The sequence below is a fragment of the Myotis daubentonii genome, chromosome 2, assembly GCF_963259705.1.
Source record: "Myotis daubentonii chromosome 2, mMyoDau2.1, whole genome shotgun sequence".
NCBI lineage: Eukaryota > Metazoa > Chordata > Mammalia > Chiroptera > Vespertilionidae > Myotis > Myotis daubentonii.
Window position 1 is genome coordinate 2,376,895 of NC_081841.1, and position 24,683 is coordinate 2,401,577.

A 24,683-nucleotide genomic window follows, 5' to 3' on the forward strand; every position below is an offset into this window, starting at 1 on the left:
CGCGGGGGGAGGGTAGCAGATGCTTGGTCCACAGTGGAGGTGAAGTTAGGGGACTTGTGGGCCAAGTAGGGTTTGTTTTTATCCCCCCTGAGGATATGTGTGTGTGTGTGTGTGTGTGTTTATTTTTGGAGAGAGAGGAAGGGAGAGAGAGAAAAACAACGAGAAGCATTGATCAGGGGTCGAACCCTCAACCTAGGTGTATTCCCTGACCGTTAGTCACACCTGCAACCTTTTGGGGTACCGGACCACCCTCCAACCAAGCGAGCCTCCGGCAGGGCGAGTGTATTTTCTTCCAGGTGACGGCGTTTATACATGAATGACGGGGGCGGGGGGGTGCGGGGGGGTGTCTTTCTCATCGACTCCTGGTGTTGAACTGCGTGAAGTAGTCGTCCGTGGCGTGGTTGGTACAGACTTCCTTCATGTAGTTTCTCCTGATCATAAAACGAGGAGAAGCCGTCAGCAAAGGCCTGGCGCCCTCGCCTGCCTTTCTGTGATATCGCGGAGGGCCGCCCACTTCTGGCTGTTAATCCTCACCCGAGAATATCTTTCCCTTGATTTTTAGAGAGCGCGGAAAGGAGGGGGAGAGACAGAGAGAAACACCGATGTGAGAGACACACCGGTTGGTTGCCTCCTGCACGCGCCCCGACCGGACAGGGACAGGGATCCAACCTGTGACCTTCCAGCCTGAGGGCTGATGCGCTAACCACTGAGCACCAGCTAGGCAGAGCCCACCCGCTTGTTGTCCCAGGATGCCTCGCTGCATCTCGTCACCGCGGAGCGTCTAGACTGCGGACCCTCCTGGTTCCAGGGTCCCATCTCCACAGCGTGACTGGGGAGCGTCTGCTCGCCCCAGACTTCTTCAGACCATGGCTTTACGCCCCTTTAGTCACAGGAGTGACAGGGGGACCCACAGGCAAACAGGTGCCGCACGTCTGACTGGAGAAATACAGGCGGGCCCCTTCTGAGTTCCAGGCAGGAGCGTGGTGGGTGGACAGACACACAAGTAATCGCACTGTGGGTTTGGTGACAGAGTTCCCTGCTGACCGGCGCTGACAGCCGGCCGCCGGGACCCGGAGCCACCCTGGGGCCTGTGTGTGCCCAGGGCAGCGCTCCCCGCAGTGGGCGGCGGGCACCGTCTCCTCCACGTCTCAGGCTCCCCCCCCCTGCCAGGGACTCCTGGCGCCCTCCGAGTACCCATCACCAGCGCCCGTGTGCCAGCCGCTGGGGGTCCCAGGCCCAGGCGAGGAGCCCATTGAGGGTGTCTGCAGGATGCCCACTGGTGCCCACTGGATGGCATCGCAGTCCCCTGGTCTGTGGGGACCCGTGCTTGCCAAGCCCTTAATTTCTGGCTTCTTCGCTCTGGGCCTGCCCCCCTTTCTGTTGGCATTCTTCGCCAGGAGGCCGTGCCAGAGCCAAGCCGCTGCCGCCACCACCACCACCACCACCACCACGGGGCTTCCTGTGAAGGATGCACCAAGGCCCCGGACCCTCTGGGTGGGAGAGATCTGGGGCAGGGGGTGGGGTGGGGGACAGGAGCCCAGGGAAGCACAGAGCTGCTCCATGGCCCTGCCGGTCAGCATCCCCCCCCCCCTCCCGCCTGGTACCCCAGCCCTGCCAGCCCCAGCACGCACTGCCGGAGCTGCTCCATGGCCCTGCCGGTCAGCATCCCCCCCGCCCCCCGCGCCTGGTACCCCAGCCTGCCAGCCCCAGCACGCACTGCCGGAGCTGCTCCGCGGCCAGGCTGCGGTTGCTGCCGTCCAGGGCTCTGCGCAGGTCGCGCTGCCGCCGCCCCTGCTGCCGCTCGCACAGCACCTCGGCACGGGCCCTCTCGACCCTCTGCCGGTCCCAGTCGGCGTCTCGCTGGCGCTCTTCCTCCTGGAGCCTCTGGAGAGAGGTGACTCTCACCACCTGTCCCCACAGAGGGCCCGGGGAACGGGCTGGGAGAACCGGCCTCTCATTTTACAGATGGGGAAACTGAGGCTCTGGTGGGCAGGCAGAGGAGACCCCCCATACAAACCCAGGTGGCCCGGCCCCGTCCCACACTTGGAGGCACTGGGCACACGAGTGGGCAGGCTCTGCTCCTGGCTGAACACTGGGACCACCTGGTCGCTTCTAGAACCTTCTGATGCTACAATGAGTTCATGATCTCAGGTAAATTTCTGCATCTTAGCTCCTTTTTTTTTTTTAAATCCTCACCCGAGGTCATTTTCCCATGGCTTTTTAGAGAAAGCGGGAGAGAGATCAATGTGAGAGACACATGCCTCCTCCACGAGCCATGACCAGGGCCCAGGCCCGGGGAGGAGCCTGCAACCAAGGTCCGTGCCCTTGACAGGAATCGAACCCGGGACCCTTCCGTCCGCAGGCCGATGCCCTATCCACTGAGCCACACCAGCCGGGGCTGTCTGCTCATTCCTCATTGCCTTCCAGACCTTCTCTAAAACCCACTGTCTCTTAGGAGAGGAAAGGGCGTGAATGCAGCTGGGGGGGGGTCAACCCCTACGCGTGGGCAGTGTCACCCGCCAACCTGAGAGTTACTGCCTCAGCTCCGCCCGCAGAAGGGAGGGGCTGGGCCTGCAGCCGAGCCCTCCTTCCCTCCTGGGCTCAGCACAGGGCCTCCTCCCACCAGAGGAGCAGGGGAGGTGGGCAGCCACCAGGGCCCAGGCCCTCACCCAGGGATCCAAAGGCAGGCTGGGGCCTGGCTTGGCCGCCTGCAGGGCGAGTGAGTTGGCTGCCACCGTGAACCTGTTTCCCCACCTGCACCCTGAGGCTACGCCCGGGCCCCTGAGCCCTGGCTCAGATGCCTTCCTCACCCAGATCCCTGCAGAGGGGCTGCGGGCTGCGGGCTGCGGGCAGGGTGTTCTGAGTGGTGAGACTTAATGTGTGCTTTTTCCCTTTTTTGATTTCTGTTTGCTGGTTTTTCACGAAAATTGGAAATCAGTGCAAATTGCTGCTTTCAGGACAGTGGCCGGCCTTCCGCCAGGCGGCTGGGCAGCGGGAGTGGCGCTGGCCCTGGCCGCTCACCTGCCTGGCTCGCTCGCGCTCCCCCCACTCAGGTCTCCGTTCCTATGTCACTCCTCAGGACCCGGTGACCCGCTGGGCCCAGCAGCCCCGCTCCCAGCCTCACTTTCCTCCCCAGCACCCACCACCCGAGCACCTGGCCCTTGTCACCACCCCTGCTGCAACATACACCCCCTTGAGGGCAGCTGTGACTGGCCCCGGGAGGGAGGGGGCAGGGGAGGGAGGGGGAGGGGGCTGTGGGAGAGAGGGAGGGGGCAGGGGAGGGAGGGGGAAGGGAAAGGGGAGGGGGAGGGGGATGTGGGACTGAGAGAGGGGGCGGGAGGGGGGTCTGGGGCAGCACCAGCTTCTCCTGCATCTGCTGCTGCTGCGCCAGGCGGATGTGCCCCAGCTGGGCCTGGCTCATGCCCTTCCAGCGGTCGGGGACCACGCGGTGGGGCCCGAAGGAGCTGGCCGCCTGCTGCGGGTCCTCGGAGAGCAGGTCCCCGCGCAGCAGGTTGGAGATGTGGGCCAGGTCGTCCTCTAGTTCTTGTTTTTTCTCCAGACTTTTCCTCTCCGCCAACTCCGAGGCCTGGGGGGGGGGGGGGGACGGGGGAGGGGGAGACATCAGGGAAGACGCTCTGAGCGACCCCAGGGGGAGGCGCCGGCCCATCTCCATCTCCGGGCGCCAGTAGGGAGAATGCGCTCAGGGGACCTGCTACCCGCGCCGGCCTGCGGGCTGGGCGGAGCGGAGCGCCACCTGCTGGCCGTGTGCAGAGTTGCTTCGGTTCTTCGCGCTGTTCTGCCGCCTCCCTGGGAAGGCCATCCTCACCTTGGCCGGGCCTCACTCACGGCCGCTCTGTGCCCCGCCCTGGGCCTGGTCACCCCGATGTGGCCCTGGTCACCCCGATGTGCCCGCAGGCCACAAGGAACACCCAGAGGGACTGGCAACAGCAGTGACTTAAAGGGAGAAACACACGGTCACCTCAGGGCTCCCGGTGCAGCCAGGAAACTCCTGGCCAAACCCCTGCTCACGAGGGTGGCGAAGGCGGGGACGGCCTGGGCCTGCGACCTGGCGCCAGCCACCTCCCTCTCCGGCTGCAGCCATTTCTCTGCCAAGTCAGGAGGTGGACTGGCCGTTCCCCAGCGTTACCGGGTCCCCTAGCGATGGGCAGGCGTGCTCTCTGCAGGGTGCGGGCACGCCTGGGCGCCCATGAGGGGGCAGCTGGATGGCACCGCGTGAGCACCTGCCTCGCACGGAAGGCTGATCAGACACTGGGCTCGCTGGGTCGGGAAGGCCCGTCTCCGGTCAGATCAGCGCTGCGTGTCCCTAGGAAGTCAGCCCCCCCAAGACTCTATCAGCGACGCTGGGCTGGCCCCGCCCTCTGCAGGGCTGTTGAACACAGTAACGAATGAGGGCAGCTGCCTGTGGCCAGGATTTAAAACAAAGGCCATGCTGATGAGTCTGACAACAGGCCGGAGGTTCCAACACGTGACGTGCATACCTGGTTTAATCCCACGACCTCACACTTACAAAATGGTACTATTAGGCCGTAAAAATAGCATGTGCTTCATAACTCATTCTCACGTGTGCGCACACACATGTATAAAACAATGAGGAGGTTGCCCTGGCCAGCATGGCTCAGTAGTTAGAGCGGCGGCCCACACACTGAAGAGTCTCGGGTTCCATTTCAGGCCAAGGGCACGTCCCTGGGTTGCAGGTCTGATCCCCACCCCGGTTGGGGCATCTCCTGGAGGCGACCCACTGATGTGTTTCTCTCACATTGATGTGTGTCTCCTTCTCTTCTCTCCCCGCCCCCCTCCCACTCTCTCTGAAAATCATTGAAAAAAATCTCATAGGGTGAGGATTAACCAAACAGCAGATAAAAATGAGGAGGGTGGGAAGCCAGGTGAGCAGCGCTCCGGTTCTCCGCCTCCTCTGCAGGGACCATCTCCCACGCTCCACTGTGCAGACCGCTGTCTGCTCAAGCAGCTCATCCGGTCAAGGAATACAGGCACCTGGCCCTGGCCTGTGTTGCTCAGTGGATAGAGCGTCGGCCTGCAGACTGAAGGGTCCCAGGTTCAATTCTGGTCAAAGGCACATGCCCGGGTTTAAGCTCCACCCCCAACTCCCAGTAGGGGGAGTGCAGGAGGCAGCTGATCAGTGATTCTCTCTCATCACTGATGTTTCTCTCTCTCCCTCTCCCTTCCTCTCTGAAATCAATTAAAGAAAAAAGAAAACCTGGAGGGAAGTCTAATTTCCAAAGGACCAGAGAACCTGAAGCCCCTCCGCATGGCGGGCGGGAGAGGGTGCTGTGAGGGTCCGGCAGAGCCCCGGGAGCAGGGGCCGGTCAGGAGACCGCCCAGGGAGCACCCTCATCGGCACAGTGGCCCCCGCTCCTGAGTGCTGTGCACCTGCCCCTGGTGAGGAGCGACTCTGAGGCTGGTGAAGAAGAACCGAAACCAGACGGCGGCAGGGCAGTGCCCGCTGGCACCCCTGGGGCAGAGGTCACTGTCCTCGTATTAGAGACGCACCTGAGGCTGAGAAAGGGGAACTGACCCCACCCCACTCGCCGCTGGTTTGCGCTTTCACACCCAGATTCAGAGCTCAGGAGCCGGGGCTGGAGCTCAGCGGTTTCTGTGGCTGGTGCCCCCCACCCTCCCACCCCCCCATGGCAGGGTTCCGGTTCGTGATGTGGCCCAGAGGACGGACTGAGCCCGGGACCAGGGAGCCTGGCGCCCGGTGGAGCGGTGGGTGCCGGTCCTCCCCGCCCCGGGCGCGGGTTACCTGGGTCTTGTTGAATTGTTTCACAGCTGCGGAGACCGCCCTCCTGGTGGCGCGTTCCCGATGCTGTAAGTCCTGGGCCGTCTGGTCGAACTGCAGCCTGGCCTCCGTGTACAGGTCCTCTGGAGCAAGCACGCAGTCAGGGCTGCGCCCCGCGTCCCTCCCGGTGCGCGGGCTGACCGGTGTCCGCTCCTATCCGCCCGCATCCACAGAACCCAGATGCCTCGGGCTGCAGGGAGCCCCGTGTCCGCTCCTATCCGCCCGCATCCACAGAACCCAGATGCCTCGGGCTGCAGGGAGCCCCGTGTCCGCTCCTATCCGCCCGCATCCACAGAACCCAGATGCCTCGGGCTGCAGGGAGCCCCGTGTCCGCTCCTATCCGCCCGCATCCACAGAACCCAGATGCCTCGGGCTGCTGGGAGCCCCGTGTCCGCTCCTATCCACCCGCATCCACCGAACCCAGATGCCTCGGGCTGCTGGGAGCCCCGTGTCCGCTCCTATCCGCCCACATCCACCGAGCTGCCTCGGGCTGCAGGGAGCCCCGTGTCCGCTCCTATCCGCCCGCATCCACAGAACCCAGATGCCTCGGGCTGCTGGGAGCCCCGTGTCCGCTCCTATCCACCCGCATCCACCGAACCCAGATGCCTCGGGCTGCTGGGAGCCCCGTGTCCGCTCCTATCCACCCGCATCCACCGAACCCAGATGCCTCGGGCTGCTGGGAGCCCCGTGTCCGCTCCTATCCACCCACATCCACCGAACCCAGATGCCTCGGGCTGCAGGGAGCCCCAGGACCGAGTTCAAGTAAAGCTCTAGGTCAGCGCCTGGATGGAAGGGTCAGCAGTCGCTACTGTGCATTGGCACTGTCTGCCGTGGATTGGCAATGTCTGCCGTGGATTGGTAGTGTCGGTTGTGGATTGGCAATGCCTGCCGTGAATTGACAGTGTCTGCCGTGGATTGGTAATGTCTGCTGTGGATTGGTAGTATAGGCTGTGGATTGGCAATGCCTGCCGTGGATTGGCAATGCCTTCCGTGGATTGGCAGTGTCTGCCGTGGATTGGCAATGCCTGCCGTGAATTGGCAATGCCTGCCGTGGATTGGTAATGTCGCTGTGGATTGGTAATGTCTGCCGTGAATTGGTAATGTCTGCTGTGGATTGGTAGTATAGGCTGTGGATTGGCAATGCCTGCCGTGGATTGGCACTATCTGCCATGGATTGGCAATGCCTGCCGTGGATTGGTAGTATCAGCTGTGGATTGGTAATGCCTGCCGTGGACTGGCAGTGTCTGCCGTGGATTGGCAATGCCTGCCGTGGATTGGCAATGCCTGCCGTGGATTGGTAACGTCGCTGTGGATTGGTAATGTCTGCCGTGGATTGGTAGTATCGGCTGTGGATTGGCAATGCCTGCCGTGGATTGGTAATGCCTGCCGTGGATTGGTCATGTGGGCTGTGGTCCTGGGACAGGGAGCAGTGGTTTCCTTGCCCTCCACGACTTCTCAGGCCCCTACATCCTTACAACCGCGAGGGATAGTGGAGCCCAGCGAAAAGGAGCTCTGCCATGGGAACCAGCTGGGGCTCCGCAGAGGGAGGTCAGGGCAGAAGCACTTGGACAGCGAGGAGGACAAGAAGGAGCGGGGGTCAAAAGTCGAGCGTCCAAACGGCGCAACGTAAAGCACTGGGTCAGTCAGTCTCCTAGCCCAGCCCGGGCCTCCCAGCTCTGCCCACCTGACCTGCTCACCACCCGACCTGAGCCTCCGGCCTCTCCTGGGGGCAGGGCGGCCCTACTTTGAAGGGTTGTTACGTTTAAAAAGTCAGTAATAAAGAAGGTTCTTCGTACGGCGTTTGTGCCTGGGGCCTCCTGTCCATCTCCAAAAACAAAGACCAAGATAGAGGTGATGGGTTATACACCTGCAGCCTGAAACCTCTACAGCTGAATTAACCAGTGTCACCCCAAAAATCCCCAAAAATCCCATTTAAAGGAAAAAAGACCAAACTCTTCCGTGGTGAATTCTGGCCTCTGCTCACCTTCAGCTTCACCTCTCACCTTGCGTTACCCTGGCCGTTCATTTAACATAGAAGTATGGCGAGCCTTACCTGGGCCAGCCCACACCCTGCTGGGAACCCCGGATGGAGTGGTGCCTCCCGGGAGCTTACAGTCCAGGAGATGAGCCAGATGACAAACAAGCAAACCCGAAATAGACGCATCACTGCAGACTGTTTCAGTGCTACCGAGGGGAGGGAAAGGCCACTGGGAGGGGAGGTGTGGGGAGCACCTGGGGGAGGGAAAGGCCACTCACTGGGAGGGGAGGTGTGGGGAGCACTGGGGGAGGGAAAGGCCACTGGGAGGGGAGGTGTGGGGAGCACCTGGGGGAGGGAAAGGCCACTCACTGGGAGGGGAGGTGTGGGGAGCACTGGGGGAGGGAAAGGCCACTGGGAGGGAGATGTGGGGAGCACCGGGGGAGGGAAAGGCCACTGGGAGGGAGATGTGGGGAGCACCTGGGGGAGGGAAAGGCCACTCACTGGGAGGGGAGGTGTGGGGAGCACTGGGGGAGGGAAAGGCCACTGGGAGGGGAGGTGTGGGGAGCACCTGGGGGAGGGAAAGGCCACTGGGAGGGAGGTGTGGGGAGCACCTGCGGGAGGGAAAGGCCACTCACTGGGAGGGGAGGTGTGGGGAGCACTGGGGGAGGGAAAGGCCACTGGGAGGGAGATATGGGGAGCACCTGCAGGAGGGAAAGGCCACTCACTGGGAGGGGAGGTGGGGGGAGCACCGGGGGAGGGAAAGGCCACTGGGAGGGGAGGTGGGGGGAGCACTGGGGGAGGGAAAGGCCACTGGGAGGGAGGTGTGGGGAGCACCGGGGGAGGGAAAGGCCACTGGGAGGGGAGGTGTGGGGAGCACCGGGGGAGGGAAAGGCCACTGGGAGGGAGGTGTGGGGAGCACCGGGGGAGGGAAAGGCCACTGGGAGGGGAGGTGTGGGGAGCACCGGGGGAGGGAAAGGCCACTGGGAGGGAGGTGTGGGGAGCACCGGGGGAGGGAAAGGCCACTGGGAGGGGAGGTGTGGGGAGCACCGGGGGAGGGAAAGGCCACTGGGAGGGGAGGTGTGGGGAGCACCGGGGGAGGGAAAGGCCACTGGGAGGGAGGTGTGGGGAGCACCGGGGGAGGGAAAGGCCACTCACTGGGAGGGAGGTGTGGGGAGCACCTGCGGGAGGGAAAGGCCACTGGGGGGGAGGTGTGGGGAGCACCGGGGGAGGGAAAGGCCACTGGGGGGGAGGTGGGGGGAGCACCGGGGGAGGGAAAGGCCACTGGGAGGGAGATGTGGGGAGCACCTGCAGGAGGGAAAGGCCACTCACTGGGAGGGGAGGTGTGGGGAGCACCGGGGGAGGGAAAGGCCACTCACTGGGAGGGGAGGTGGGGGGAGCACCGGGGGAGGGAAAGGCCACTGGGAGGGAGGTGTGGGGAGCACCGGGGGAGGGAAAGGCCACTGGGAGGGAGGTGTGGGGAGCACCGGGGGAGGGAAAGGCCACTGGGAGGGAGGTGTGGGGAGCACCTGCGGGAGGGAAAGGCCACTCACTGGGAGGGAGATGTGGGGAGCACCTGACAGGCGGGTGGACGGTGGGAGTCAGAGAGCTTCTAGGAGGAGGTGGCACCTGAGCTCAGTCCTGAGGGACGCAGGGAGCCGGGTGCAGAGGTTTGGAAGTGGGGAAGCATTTGTCGGGACCCAGAAGTGCACATCAGCCAGAGTGGCTGGGACACAGTGAGTGGGGTGACATCGGAGGGCTGGGCAGGGGCCCAGCATGCAGGGCTCTGTAGGCTAGGGGCAGACTTGGCATTTTATACCGTATGTAATGGGAAGCCATTAGAGGGTTTAAGCTGGGCTGGAGGGACGAGGGGGGACACTGTTCACTTGACGCTGTTTAGAAAGCAGCTCTCTGACTGCTGTGTTGAGAATGGGCCAGAGAGGAGCAAGAAAGAAGGGGGAACTAGAAAGCCTGGTCCGTGCAGATACAAAAGGTGGGGCTTGCACCGCAGCGACAGTGGGATGGGAGATGTGGACAGTCCAAAGTATCTGCAGGTGGTAAGAAGGGACAGAAGCTGAGGTTGCCCTGGAGACAAGACGGGGTCCAGAGGACGCCCAGGCCTCTGGTTTGACTAAGGGAAGGAGGTGACATGAGAAAGGGAGGAAGGTGGAGGGAGGAGCGAGTCCAGGAGAAATGCAGGGTGTGTTTCCAGGATGGTGTGAGGTGCGCGCTGAGATGTCTGGGGTCCAGCTCGAGGACCAAGTCCAAGGCTGAGACAAAGGCTCAGCCAGCGACGGACAAATGGAGCACCTGTGAGTGGTCATGTCAACAGGTATTTACCCACGTGCCAGGCACTCAGGAAGGAGCAGTGGATAAAAGACACGATCCCCTGCCTTCATGGCGCTTAAGAGATGACACTGGGGAGAGGGATGACAAATACATAGCCAGACAGCATGTCACTGGGCAATGCGGTGGGGAAAATACAGCAAGGAAAGGGACAGGGAGCGTGGGGTGGGGGGGGGGGGAGAGTACGGGGTTGCCCTTTATAATAGTGGTCAGTGGAGCCCTCACTGGTAAGACAACATTTTAGCAAAGACTTGAAGGAGGAGAGAGGCAACCGTGCAAATATCTGGGGAAATATGTTTCCAGACAGAGGGGACCGTAGGTGCAAAGGTCCTGAGGCAGAAATGAGCCTGACACACGTACATTCTAGGAGTAGGAAGGAAACCGGTGTGGCAAGGATGAGATGAATGAGGGGCGGCCTCGTAGAAGATACAGTCAGACTGAAGGCCTTGTTGGTCCTTGAAATAGACCTGGTTTTTACTGAGTGAAATGTGAAGCTATTGGAAGACGGTGAGCAAAGGCGCTAGCTTAGCTTTTAGCAGGATCGTCCTGGCGGCCGGGCTGAAGAGACGAGGTCCCAAGGGGACAAGGGCAGCAGCAGGGAGACCGGCAGAGGCCACGGCAGCACTCCAGCTGAGACAGCTGACAGCTCAGAGTGCCGATGGCAGAGGCGGTGAAAGGCAGTGAGACCTGGGTGACTTCTGTTGGACTGCATGTAGCATGTGAGGGAAACGCAAGAGTCAAGGCGACTTGGGGCTGGGGCTGGGCAAGTGCGAGAACTCCCCGTGGACAGAGGAGCAAGGCCAGGTGCGGACCCGCCCTGACAGAGGCCGGACCCAGGGAGGCCCCCGGTCTCCCCGCAGACTGTGAGCAGCCCGAGGGCAGGGGCTGGTTTTGAGCTTCGAGGGGCCCAGCACCCACAGGAGCTGAAGGGTTTCCTGCATGACTGCCGTGTGGCTGGAGAGGTTTCCGCCCTGGACCAGAGGCTCTCACGTCTCTCGCCCTCCACGGCCCAAGCAATACATCATAAAACTTACATAAAACAAAACGAAAGTGGGAGTTGATTTGCTAAGAGCGCACTGAAATCACCTGCACGTTTCTGGTCGGCCCGGGCTTTCTGCCACTCCCTCTGCTGCTGCAGGAACCATTCTCTGTTTTGTTCCTGTTGGAATCTCTGCCTCGCGTGGAAGTTTAAATCCTCTCCCATGAACCTCTGCATCCCCGACACTGTATTCCGCGCATCGTTGTCTCCCTGCCGCGCGGGGAACTCTCTCCTGCGGGCGAGGGGGTCCGAAAGGTCGAATTCCCGCCGAGTCTCCGGCTTCTGGAAGCTCTGCTGGAAGTCGCGGAGAGCTTTGCAGAGATGTCTCCGCCCCCTTCTTTCCCGGCTCTCTAATATGCACATCATTTTGTCATTGTGCCTCAGTTCAGCAGCTAGAAGAGACATAGGTTATCCATAAGCTTAAGATTCAGTGGGAAAAATCAATTGGATTCCACCTTAAAAAAATAATTTTTAGTGATTCTAAAAGGAATACAACCCCCCAAAAACGTAACATCCATTCAAAGATTAGAATCCTGAACGTACAAAGGTTTTGAGTCCGATGCCTGGTCTGGGTACACTCCTAGATTTCGGGTGCGAACCCTGGTCGGGGCTCATATGGGACGCAACCAATTGATGTTTTTCTCTCACATTGATGTTTCTCTCTCTCTCCTCCCCCTTCCTCTCTCTCTCTCAAAAAAAAAAACCCAAATCAATAAAAACATACCCTTCAGTGAGGATTTTAAAAAATACAAAATTAAATATTTTTAAAGGTCGCAAAGGATCTATTCAATATTACACCAGTTATTTTAAAGGGGGAGGAAGAAAAGAATGACAGGGTGGGGAATATACATATATTTTCAAAAATCATTCTTAAAATATATCTAAAGCCCATTTGGCAAAAAGGTAACATCTAATCTAGTGGTGGGTGCATGTGTATGTGTCACATCATTTTTGTAAGTTTGACTTATTTTTAAACTAAAAACATAAAAGGGAAAACATTAAAAAACATAGAACTGTATAAAGAAAATAAACTTCACTCTTAATTTAATCACTCCAACATTACAACATTTGGCCTATTTACTTTCTTTTTCTAAGCATGTCTTCCATATATTTAAAAACGTAATCGAGTACCCATTGTATATAAAATTTTGTACCCTGCTTTTTTTCATTTTTTTTAACAGGAAAAAATAACCAAATTTATTACATATGTACATATGGGAGTTCTGTAAGAATATGGGGCCCCCTCGTCTTCCTATTTTAAAAACTCTTACAGTGCTTTATGAAATAAACTGAAAGTGTTGCACATGATGAGAATGCTGCTTGAAACTAAAAGCAAGAACACTATCATTTGAACTATGTCTGGTTCTGACTCAGCTTGGGGGTGCGAGCTGGGGGTCTGAGTGTGTCATCTGGTGTAAAGGGCTGTCCCCGGCAGAAGGTCTTGAACTCTCGGAAGAGTGTGTGTGTGTGCTTAAGGTTTTTCATATCCAGTTGGTGTGTTTTTTTTGGAAAACACATTTATCCTCAAAATGTATTTTTTAGAACACACACAGGATTCAATAGCTGTTTTTCTTTTAACAGAGGAAGAATCAGTGCATTAAGTTGGGCACAAGCAATTGTGAAATTTTAAAAGGAGGAAGAGAGTAAAAAGGACCAGCTCTCACACAGGTGAAGAGTGAGGGCTGGTGTCGAAGGCATGCAGCCCTACCCTGCTGGACAGACGTTTAGGAAACGCTCACCAAACGTTTCGTGCCTGGCTTTCTCAGTTGCTTCTTTTATCTTCCGCTCACACACCTGAATATCCCAGGTTTTTGTATCTCCCTGGAATGGAAAACGAGGGAAGAGGAGTTAAAACTAGATAAATGCAACCCGTTATTAACAATCTTACTTATCTCTTTATCCTCACCCCACTGTCTTAGTTTCACACCAGGTCTTTTCATACCTGAATGCCTTTCCTTATAGTTGGTTCTTCAACCTGTCCTCTTAACTTCCCTCAGAGCTTACCTTAGTTAACAGATACTCATCCCCACAACACTGCTTAGGCATCACCTCCTCTGGGAAGCCCTCTCTGATTCCCTCTTCCAGCCCCAGTCTGTGTTCCCCTCCTTCACTACATTTTAATGTGACCATTTATTTTAATGTCTGCCTCCTCCACTGGGCCATAAACCCTGAAGGTCAAGAATTGCCTTATTCCTCATCTCCTGGGCCCAGTTCAGGCTTGCCACAAAATAGGAATTTTGTCAAATGGACGGACTGAAAGGAACCCCTGACAATGTAGAAAATCTGGCTCGGAGAGAGGAGAGCCCCATTCTAGCCTCCACTTGGCCACAAACTCCGAGCGGCTCCCTCCCACTGCAGGACTCCGTTTGCCTGTCTGGCAAGTGGGAGGGAGTATAACTGTTCTGTTAAAGTTTCTCTCATCCTCAGCAAAGTCAATATATCCTCAGCCTGCTGCCGTCTGCAGCTGCGCCTGGATCAAGTTTCACTCGAGGGATGCATCTCTTCCTCTCTCCCACGCCTACCTCTCGCTCCCACCTGCCCCTCCACGTTCCCTCCGGGCCCCTTTCCCTGTGGGGACAAGCGAGCGTCCTACCCCCAGGATCCTGTTCCTGGCGTCGAAGATCTGGTTCTGCCTGCACAGCTCCGCATGTCTCCTCCTGGCCACGCAGAAGGCCTGCTCCAGGTCGTTGGGCTGCACTATATCCATGACCGGGAGTCCTCAAGAAGCTCTGAGAGCCTTTCAAACGCACGAGTTAAAAAGAGAAGACCACAGAAAACCAAACTGCAGCCCGACCGAGCGATGGAGGCTGGCTCCCTAGGCGGTGAGCCGCCGGGTGTGAGCCTGCTCCCCAGGCTTCGCACACAGCCTCCTGCGACCGCGTCCCGGGGCCGCGTTACCTCGGCAACGTAAACAGCCCAGTTGCTAAGGAACGGCGGCACTCGCCGTGTTCTCGCTCTCCTATCGCGAGATGCCGTGAAGGCTTTCCCGCGCTTTTCCCGCCCCGCGTGTGAGGACGCCGCGGAGGCGCGGAGGGCGCAGCCATGGGCCGTTTGGAGCTGCTGCTCGTGGAGAACTTCAAGTCCTGGCGAGGCCGCCAGGTCATCGGCCCTTTCAGGAGGTTCACCTGCATCATCGGCCCCAACGGCTCCGGTAACTGGGACCCGGGCCCCCGCCGCCCGCCCGCGGCGCCGGGCCTCATGTGGCCTGAGGGGACCTGAGGGTGGCCGCTCGGCCCGGACTCGGGCCCCTGCCGCCCGCAAGCCCCGTCTTCTCTCCGTCTCGGACCCCCGCCGACCGCCCGCCCGGCACCCCGACCGCGCCCTCCCACCCCCACCCCATGGTTCTGTGGGCCTTCAACAGCGCTCCGGGCCCAACACTGGCCTCGCCCCACCCCAGGGCCCGCCGGACCCCACTCCCACCCCCAGGCTCACCAGGCCTGGACCCCGCTCGACCGCCCCCCCACCCCCACCCCAGGGTCCCCCGGACCTACCCTACCTCAGGGACCGCCGGGTCCCCCACCCCCACCCCAGGGCCCGCCGGACCCCACTCCCACCCCAGGGTCCACCAGGCCTGGACCCCCCCCCTCGACCGCCTCCCCACCCCACCCCCGGGCCCCTCACCCCCACCCCCGGGTCCGCGGCCTGGCTTTGGCCCGGCTCCTGCCCGGGTGGGTCCGCGGGCTGCCCTCCGCCCCGGCACCTGCGCAGCCCCCCTCTCTCCCAGAGACGCCGCAGCGGGGCCGGAAGTCCTTGTCCCGCGGCCGTGGCGGTGCTGACGCAGTTCGCTGCGCTTTGGCCCAGTCCCGGGCCCCGTCCTTGGCCCTCATGAGGGGGCGTTGCCGCCTTTCGGCCGCTGAGGGAGCCGAGGGACCGGCGGGCGGTGGCCGTGGGCTTTGCAGCGCGGGCTCCCGGCTCGCGCGCTGGTGCGAGGGGCACAGGGTGGTCGCCTCCGCGCACACGCGTGAGCAGGCGGTTCAGTGGGCGCCGCTGCCGCGGGATAAAGGCCCTCGTGCCCTCGTGCCCGCTGGTCCGCCCCGGTGCTCTCCGCCCCCCGCCGGCTGCCCGTGGTCCCTACGGGCCCAGGGCCGGGACCGGCGGGGGTCTGAGTGGTGCACCTGGTTTCCAAAAGCCAGAGCTTTTCCTAATGAGGAACCGCGCACTGTGAGCTAACCTATCGGAAGGTCATTGCGGAAACGCCTTTCCAGGTCCTGCCTGGACCCCGTCCCCGGAAGCCGGGCCCCCCGCGAAGCCGGTCGCGGGCTGTTGGGGCGCTGGCCGCGGGGTTCCCCGAAGCGCTGGGCGCCGTGTCCCTCCTCCCTGACTCACTCCGTGAGCCGCGTGCTGCTTGTGTTCACTGAACGCCTGTCAGATTCTATGAAACCTGTGGAGTCGCTGAACCGTCCAGACAGCCGTTATGTTTACACAAGTCGTGTAGGCACAGGGAGACCTTCTTACCAGAAAGGGGTGGAAACCTCCCCAAATCCACCGCCCCATCCCCCCCCCCCCAATCCAAACCCCCAGGGGCAGCAGGCCCGGCAGGTGCGGTCGGCTCGGACTTGCGCTGTAGTTTTTCTTGGCCACCAGCTCCTACCGATCACAAACCTTCCAGCAGCCTTCGTCCAGCGCCCGGGGAGAAACCCTGGATATAGTTACCCGTTTAAAGATGTGACAGTCAACATTTATAAAAAGGGTATCACGGAAATTGGGGGAGTTAAATGATTTGCCGTGGCATGATGCTTAAAAATGGGAGAGAGTTGGGTTTAGATCTACATATTAAGCCTCGTAAATGTAGGCCGCTTAAGACTCCACCATGGCCGCGTGGAGGGAACCAGTCACATGCGATTTTAATGTAGACAAGACAGTGCTATTCAGACGTGCGCTGGCTGTATTTCACTTCCCTTGGTGGCCTGGTTTCTTTGCCTCTGGGCAAGGTGGGGTGTTTTTGTTTTTATCATTAAGAATGAATAACTCCTCTCTCTCCTCTCCTTTCCCCTCTTTTTGTCCCCAGGAAAATCTAATGTCATGGATGCACTTAGTTTTGTCATGGGAGAGAAAACAGCTAATTTAAGAGTGAAACATATTCAAGAACTTATTCATGGAGCACATATTGGAAGGCCTGTTTCTTCTTTTGCAAGTGTAAAAATCGTGTATGTGGAGGAAAATGGAGAAGAGAAAACATTTACAAGAATTATTCGAGGTATATTTTTGTAGATGTTTGCTTATGAGTTATTTGAGGTTTCCAGAGTTAAGGCAGATTACCTGTTCAACTAGCATAGTGAACTAGACTTTTTTTCTCTTGGATAACAATTCTCGGAAGTAATAGAACCTGTTTGGTTCTCCACTGGGACTCTTCTTTAAGCAGATATATTTGTTCAAACTTCTCCATTGTCAAATAGCATTTTTGTACCTGGTTATTAGGTTAAAATAGAGGAGAGCCCACCTTAAAGATAGAGAAGTTATAAAAGTCCTTCCTGGGGTTATTTATGTATATTTATCTTGTTTTTTTAATGGTGAACTAATTATTTGCACATTTTTGGTTTGTATAGAAAGATCTACCATTGAAAGCAACTTCAGTGAAACATTTGAATTTGTATTTTGTGATTTATTCATGAAATCCTGTTTCCTGAGTAAACTATATATATATATATACATATATATGTATATATATACATATATATGTATATATATGTATGCTTACATATATATACATGCATGTAGAAGGAGTTTACAGAGCCTCTATAAAAGTGTTTCTTGGTGGGTTTGTTGTTGCTATTTTCATTCTGGCCTACTAGAACTTGGTTTTAATATTCTAATGTATAAATACTATTTTATTAACTTTCCCCAAATTTAATCACAGGTAATTTTAGAAATACTTATATACTTGTACCTTAATGTCTAATTTAAGCATTTCACCACTTTATTACCTAAATATCTTCATTGGTTTTCTCTCTTTCGGTTTTTACTCAAAAGTTTCCCATCTCAGTAAGGATTCCTTAGTCTACTCTATTCATTTAATAAACCACCATACATTTGTTTTTCCCATTTTATTAAGGTATAATTGATAAAATATGTATATATTTAAGCTATACAACTTTTTTTTTTAAATATATTTTATTGATTTTTCACAGAGAGGAAGGGAGAGAGAGAGATAGCTAGAAACATCGATGAGAGAGAAACATCGATCACCTGCCTCCTGCACATCTCCTACCGGGGATGTGCCCGCAACACAGGTACATGCCCTTGACCGGAATCGAACCCGGGACCCTTCGGTCCGCAGGCCGACGCTCTATCCACTGAGCCAAACCGGTTTCGGCTAAGCTATACAACTTGATGTTTTAATATACATTGTGAAATAGGTGACATAATCAACCTAATTAACATATGTATCACCTCACCTGGTTACTGTTTTCTTTTGTGTGTGTATGGTGAGAACACTAAGGTCTGCCCTCTTAGCCAGTTTAAAGTGTGCAATACCGTATTGTTAACTGTAGTCACATTGCTGTACAATAGATCTCCAGAGCTTAGCATCTTGCATCTTACCAACTCTGTATTCCTTGACCAGCTCCCCATTTTCCTCTCCCCCAGCCCTGGCAGTCACCATTCTATGCTCTGCTTCTGTGAGTTTTGACTATTTTAAATTCCACATATAAGTAAGGTCATGCAGTATTTTTCTTTCTGTGCATGGTTTGTTTCACTTAGCATAATGCCCTCTGGATTCCTCTGTGAAATTGCAAATGGCAAAATGTCCTTCTTTTTTTAGGTTGAATAATATTTTCGTGTTTTCTCTACTTACCCACTGATAGACATTTAGATTATTAGCTATTGTGAATAATACTTCAATAATATGGGAGTACTGATAGCTCTTCAAGGTACTGATTTTATTTTCTTTGAATATATACTCAGAAGGGATTGCTTGATCACAAGGTAGTTCTGTTTTGTTTTGTTTTGTTAATATATTTTTTATTGATTTCAGAGAGGAAGGGAGAGGGAGAGAGAGATAGAAACATCAATGATGAGAGAGAATCATTGATCGGCTGCGTCCTGCACGCCCCCTACTGGGGATCGAGCCCACAACCTGGGCATGTGCCCTTGACCAGAATCGAACCTGGGACCCTTCAGTCTGCAGGCCGACGCTCTATCTACTGAGCCAAACCAGTTAGGGCAGGTAGTTCTGTTTTTAATTTTGAAGAATCTTCATATGGCTTTCTATAATGGCTGTACCAATTTATATTCCCACCAACAATATACAGAGTTCTCCTTTTCTTCACATTCTCACATTTGTCTTTTTTATTGGAACAGGTTCGAGGTGATATCATTGTAGTTTTGATTTGCATTTTCCTAATCTTTCCTGATATTGAGCACCTTTTCATATACCTGTTCGCCATTTGCATATAATCTTTTGAGAAATGTCTATTCAGGTTCTTTTCTCATTTTAAATTGGGTTATAATACTTTGGTTTTTTGCTACTGAATTGTATGAGTTCCTTATATATTTTGGATATTAACCCCTTGTCATATATGTGGTTTGAAAAGATTTTCTCCCATGTCATTGATTTTGTTTTACACTCTGTAGGTTGTTTCCTTTTCTGGGCAGACGTTTTTTATTTTGATACAATCCCATTTATCTATTTTTGCTTTTGTTGCTTGTGCTTTTGATAGATGCAAAAAATTACTGACCAGATCAAAGTCAAAAAGCCTTTCACCTGTGTTTTCTTCTATTAGTTTTACAGTTTCAGGTATTACGTTAAGTCTTTAATCCATTTTGAGTTAATTTTCATATGTAGTGTGAGCTAAGGGTTCAGTTTCATTTTATTTGCATGTAGATACACAGTTTTCCCAACACTGTTTATTGAGGAGACCATCTTTCCCCCATTATATGTCTTGGTTCCCTTGTTGATGATCAGTTGACCGTAGATGTAACAGATTTCTTCCTGGACACTATTCTGTTCTATTGTTCTATATGTCTGTTTTGATGCCAGTACCATACTGTTTTGATTACTGTAGCTTTGTAATATATTTTCAAATCAGGAAGTGTGAAGTCTCCAGCTTTGTTCTTGTTCCTTGCCCATCTGTCTTAGTCCATTTGGGCTGCTATAACAAAATATCACAAAATGGGTAGCTTACACAAAATAATAGTTTTTTTTTCATAGTTCTGGAGGCAGGATGTCTGAGATCAGGTGCCAGCATGGTCATGATGATGAGCGCTCTCTTCCAGGTTGCAGACTTCTTATTGAATTCTTACATAGTGGAAGGGACAGGGAGCTCTATGGGACTTCTTTTATAAGAGCACTTATACTAGCTCTGGCGGTGTACTCAATGGTTAGAATGTTGGCCCATGCACTGAAGGGTCACGGTTTCAATTCCCAGACAAGGGCACATGCCTGAGTTGCAGGTTCAATCCCTAGCCCTGGTCAGGGCAAGTACAGGAGGCAGCTAATTGATGTGTCCCTCTCACATCAGTGTTTCTCTCTCTCCCCCCACTTCCCTCCCTTCCACGCTTTCTAAAAATATCAATGGGAAAAAATATAATCTTGGGTTAGGATTAACAAACAAACAAAAAAAGAGCACCTATACTATTCATGAGGGCTCCACCATCATGACCTAATCACCTCCCAAAGGCCCTACCTACTGATATCATCACTTTTGGGGGTGAGAATTTCAACATGAATTTAGGAGGGACACAAACATTCAGACCATAGCACCATCCTATTTAAAATTGCAAATGCGTGACTCCAGCATACAGAAACTTTCATACCTTCTTCCCGACTCTATTTTACTTAACTCATAGCACTTACCAATTTCTTTCATATTTATTTTACTTACATATCTTGTTTTTGTCTGTTTCCATTACTGGGATATAAGTTCTTTGAGGTCAGACTTTTGTCTGTTTTGTTTACTGCTGTAGGGAACTCATTGGTATGTAGTATACAGTATTTGTTGACTGACTAAATGCATGTATTAACATGTATGTTATTGCATAACTGGCATTTCAATAAGAAAAATAATTTTATAAAACTTTCAGCAGTTGATATGTGTCAGATATTTATACTTCCTATAACAGCCTTTATTTACTTTAGGAGGATGCTCAGAATTTCGTTTTGATGATAATCCTGTGAGTCGTTCCACTTATATAGCAGAGTTGGAAAAGATAGGTATAATAATCAAAGCACGGAACTGTCTAGTTTTTCAAGTAAGTAGTTGTAAAGTTTATTTGATTCATGATTTTGAAAAACCATCACTATATTTTACATGTTGGTGTGCTTTACTGTTTTTAAAAGGGAACTGTAGAGTCGATTTCAATGAAAAAACCCAAAGAAAGAACCCAGTTTTTTGAGGAAATCAGCACTTCAGGAGAGCTTATAGGAGAATATGAGGAAAAGAAAAGAAAGTTACAGAAAGCTGAAGAGGATGCACAGTTTAATTTTAATAAAAGAAAAAACATAGCTGCAGAGCGCAAACATGCAAAATTAGAGAAAGATGAGGTAAGGTGTCATGAAGATGTAACCAATTTACTGTTGGATACAAAAACTGTCAGAATTGCTAGATATTGGCTTGGGGTTACTAATGAGACTCTTTTAATACTACTAGAGGCCCCATGCATGAAGATTCGTGCAAAAATGGGCCTCCTTCCCCTGGCTGCTGACACCGCCTTCGCTCCAGCTGGAGCCGCCTTTCCGCCTTTCCACGCTGCCCAGAGGCCCGGAGCGGCTGGGGCAGTGTGGAACACCCCGGCCGCTCAGTGCCTGCATATGCAAATTAACTCGCCATCTTTGTTGGGTTAATTTGCATACTCCTGATTGGCTGGTGGGCATTGTGAAGGTACAGTCAATTTGCATCTTTCTCTTTTATTAGTGTAGATAAGACAAATAAAGCCCAATATTCATTAAAGATAAGCCTTTTGAGCATGGCTGGAGTGGCTCAGTGGTTGAGTGTCATCTCATGCACTATGAGGTCACCAGTTCAATGCCTGGTTGGCACATGCCAGGGTTGCGGCTGGATCTCAAGTAGGGGGCATGCAGGAGACAGCCAATTGATTCATCGATGTTTGTATCTCTTCCTCTCCCTTCCTCTCTCTAAAAATCAATAAAAACATATTTAAAAAAAAATAAGCCTTTCAGTATGTTTTTCACCATTTGGGTGTGTGTGTTTTCTTAAATAGGGCCACCTGAACTAATAGTAAGCGTGAAGAGTTTATGCCTTACACGGCAGTGGCTTTCAAACTTCTGCTTCTTTTTCCCTTATGTTCTCAAAAATCACTGGGGCCCTGGCCAGGTTGCTCAGTTGGTTGGAGTGTCATCCCACACACCAAAAGGCTGCAGGTTCTATCTCCAGTTAGGGTGCATATGGGAAGCGACCAATGGATGTTTCTGTCTCACATAGATTTTCTCTGTCTCTCCCTCTCCCCCTTCCTCTCTCTCTAAGATCAATTAAAAAAACAACATATCCTCGGGTGAGAATTAAAAAAAATTATTGGCGACTGCAGAGTTTCTGTTCATGTGGGTTATAACTATCTACCAGTATTGTATTTGAAATTAAAACTGGGAAACTTAAAATATATATTTTAATGATCAATGTATAAGTAATGTATTATATGTTAACATAAATAATATTTTAGTGAAAAAACTGCATTTTTTTATTTCGGTGACATTGGTTATTGGGATCATATAGGATTCTGTATATTGCATTGTGTGCCCACCACCCAAAGTCAAATCATCTTCCATCGCCATATAATAGGCCCTCTTTACCCACTGCTACTGCCCTACTCATTTCCCCCTGATAACTAACATTCTGTTGTCTGTCTATGAGTTTCATTTTATATCCCACATATGAGTGAAACTATATGGTTCTTAGCTTTTTCTGATTTATTTCACTTAGGATAATATTCTCAAGGTACATCCATGTTGTTGCAAATGGCAGTTTTTCATCTTTTCTTACAGCTAGTTGAGTAGTAGTCCATAGGGGATTTGTGTATAGCACATCTTCTTCATTCAGTCATCTATTGAGGGACACTGGTTGTTTCCATGTCTTGGCCACCGTGAATGATGCTGCAGTGAACATAAGGATGCATATATCTTTGCAAATAAATGGTTTTTAATTTTTCGGGTAGATACACAGAAGAGGGATGCTGGGCCATGTGGTAACTGTTCTTAATTTTTTCAGGAACCACCGTACTGTTTCCATAGTGGCTGTACCAGTTTACATTCCCACCAGAAAACTGCTTTTTTTCCCTAAAACTAAATAATTAGAACTGTAACATTGTTTTTACATTTTTGTAATCTTAATATCTAGCTTAATAAAAGACATGAATTCTCACATCTGTTTCTGTAGTAAATCTTATTTGTGTCAAGGCCTAGCAGCTTTATTCATCATTGGCTTTTGCGCCATCAATCAGTGCAGATATAAACACAATGAAAAAGGCAAGTTTTAGTATTACTTTGAAAATAGTTTGACCTCAGGGACTCCCTAAAATAGTGTGTGTGGGGGGGGGATCCCTACGAAACAATGGCCACACTTTGCAAATGCTGTTCTGTGGTATTTTCTTGGTACCCTTCACAATGCCTAGTAGAGTACCGCATGTATGGTTGATACTTATGTGTGTTTAGAGTGATCTTTTTAAAATGCAAATCAGATTCTGTCTTCCTCTGGCATAGAACCTCTTCCAGTGCAGTGCTTCCCCCTACACCAAGAATCTAGCCTCCCACCCAGCCTTCTGATCTGGCCCCTATTCACCTCTCAGCCTGAACTTCCTCTACTCTCCTACCACATTGACCTGTAGTATTTATTGAACACCCACACTCCATTCTAGCCGAGCTTTTGCCATCTCCTCTGCCTAGGTGATTTTATGCCCGATTTTTGCATGGCAAATACTCTCTCATTCAAGTTTTCATAAAAAGCCATTCTCTGTCAGGCATTTGCTGTCCATGCCCCCAATCTAAATTAGCACCCACTCTCTGATGCTATTGCATTACTCTATTTTGTTTCTTTTATAGCATATATTGCTATATGATATCTTGTTTATTTGTTTACTCAATGACTCCTCTTCACCCTCCCCCCCTATTAGAATAACTATATTTTAAACTTTAAAGACCAGGGACTATTTCTATTTTGTTCTTCACTGTATACCCAGCACAAAGAACAGGGCCTGGTACATAGTAGGCAATTAAAAAATATTTAAAGAAATAAATGAGAGGTAGATGTGTTCCTTATTAGTGATTTTTTTTTGTTTCTTAATATTTTTACATGTGTGTATATCACATGAAATTATTCGTTGGCATTATAGCTGAGTTTATGAAAAGTCAACTTAAATATGCTTCCTTTTAACTGTTGTTGATTTTACTGTTTTATAGGCAGAACGTTACCAGACTCTCCTTGAAGAACTTAAAATAAATAAGATTCAACTGCAGCTTTTCAAGCTATATCATAATGAGAGACAAATTCATTTGCTGAACACTGAGTTAGAGAATGTGAATAGGAATTTGAGTGACACAAAAGAATCTCTTTCTCATCATGAAAACACAGTGAAAGCCAAGAAAAAGGAGCATGGGATGCTAACTAGACAGCTGCAACAAACAGAAAAAGAATTAAAGTGAGTCTTTAAAAATAATTATTAACAGTTGGATTTTATGTAGATCAATAGAGAAAATAAAAATAAAAGTGATGTTTTGAAAGTTGATTATTTTAAGTTTTTTACTTTGGAATACTTTAGATGTACAGAAAAATTATAGAGGACAGAGTTCCCATATTCCCCACACTTGGTTTCTCCTACTTACATCTTACACTATGAGTATGATACATTCGTCAGATTTAGTGAACCAATGCAGATATATTACTATTAACTGAAGTCCATACTTTATTCATATTTTCTTAGTTTTTACCTATTGTCCTTTTATAAAATCCAGAATGCCATATTACATTTAGTGATCACATCTCCATAGACTCCTCTTGCCTGTGACAGTTTTTCATACTTTCTTTGTTTGTGATGACCTTGACAGTTTTGAGTATTGTTCAGGGTTCTTTTGCACAGTGTTCCTTAATTGGGATTTGTCTGATAGGTTTTTCACAATTAGACAGGGTTTATGAATTTGGGAAAGAAAACCACAGGAGTAAAATGCCATTCCCATCATGTTATATGTATCAGGGATGTCCACAGACCATATGTTATATGACATATCTACCTAATGATTCATCATATCAACTTGACATCACTTTAGATATTGACCTTTTCTTGCCCATCTACAACCTCCCACTCCAACAGTGAGAAACCTGCCTTTCACAAGATGCCAGCATTTGCTCAATTGTTCAATTCTAGGAATCACGTACGGCAGCATTGGAATTGTACATCATACCCTCCTAGGCAGCAGCCTTATCAACTAGAGTAGGATGCTTATGTACAGTTTTTTTTGCTTTTAGCTTCGCAGACGCCACTCATTTCTAAAGTTACTTAGGCTGGCACTTTTTATCCCCACCCCTTCAGTAAGGTGGTTTAATGCATATGAAATACAGTTA

General features: G+C 52.1%; 2 protein-coding genes across 2 annotated transcripts in view; one reads left to right on the forward strand and one right to left on the reverse strand.

Moving 5' to 3' along the window:
* Positions 1–308: 308 nt before the first annotated feature.
* Positions 309–13,904, reverse strand: RIBC2 (RIB43A domain with coiled-coils 2). Its single transcript, XM_059680891.1, has 7 exons — positions 13,772–13,904; positions 12,918–12,999; positions 11,226–11,570; positions 5,783–5,901; positions 3,359–3,586; positions 1,718–1,884; positions 309–431 (listed from the first exon to the last, which is right to left on the reverse strand). The coding sequence occupies exons 1-7, from the start codon at positions 13,883–13,885 to the stop codon at positions 353–355; spliced, it is 1,134 nt and encodes a 377-aa protein (XP_059536874.1). The 5' UTR covers positions 13,886–13,904; the 3' UTR covers positions 309–352.
* Positions 13,905–14,220: 316 nt separating this feature from the next.
* SMC1B (structural maintenance of chromosomes 1B) overlaps positions 14,221–24,683 on the forward strand; it is a 60,523-nt gene continuing 50,060 nt past the window's right edge. The window contains exons 1-5 of the mRNA XM_059681395.1: positions 14,221–14,329; positions 16,187–16,375; positions 20,255–20,367; positions 20,456–20,659; positions 23,525–23,763. Coding sequence (XP_059537378.1) covers positions 14,221–14,329; positions 16,187–16,375; positions 20,255–20,367; positions 20,456–20,659; positions 23,525–23,763 — 854 coding nt within the window. The remainder of the gene's footprint in view (positions 14,330–16,186; positions 16,376–20,254; positions 20,368–20,455; positions 20,660–23,524; positions 23,764–24,683) is intronic.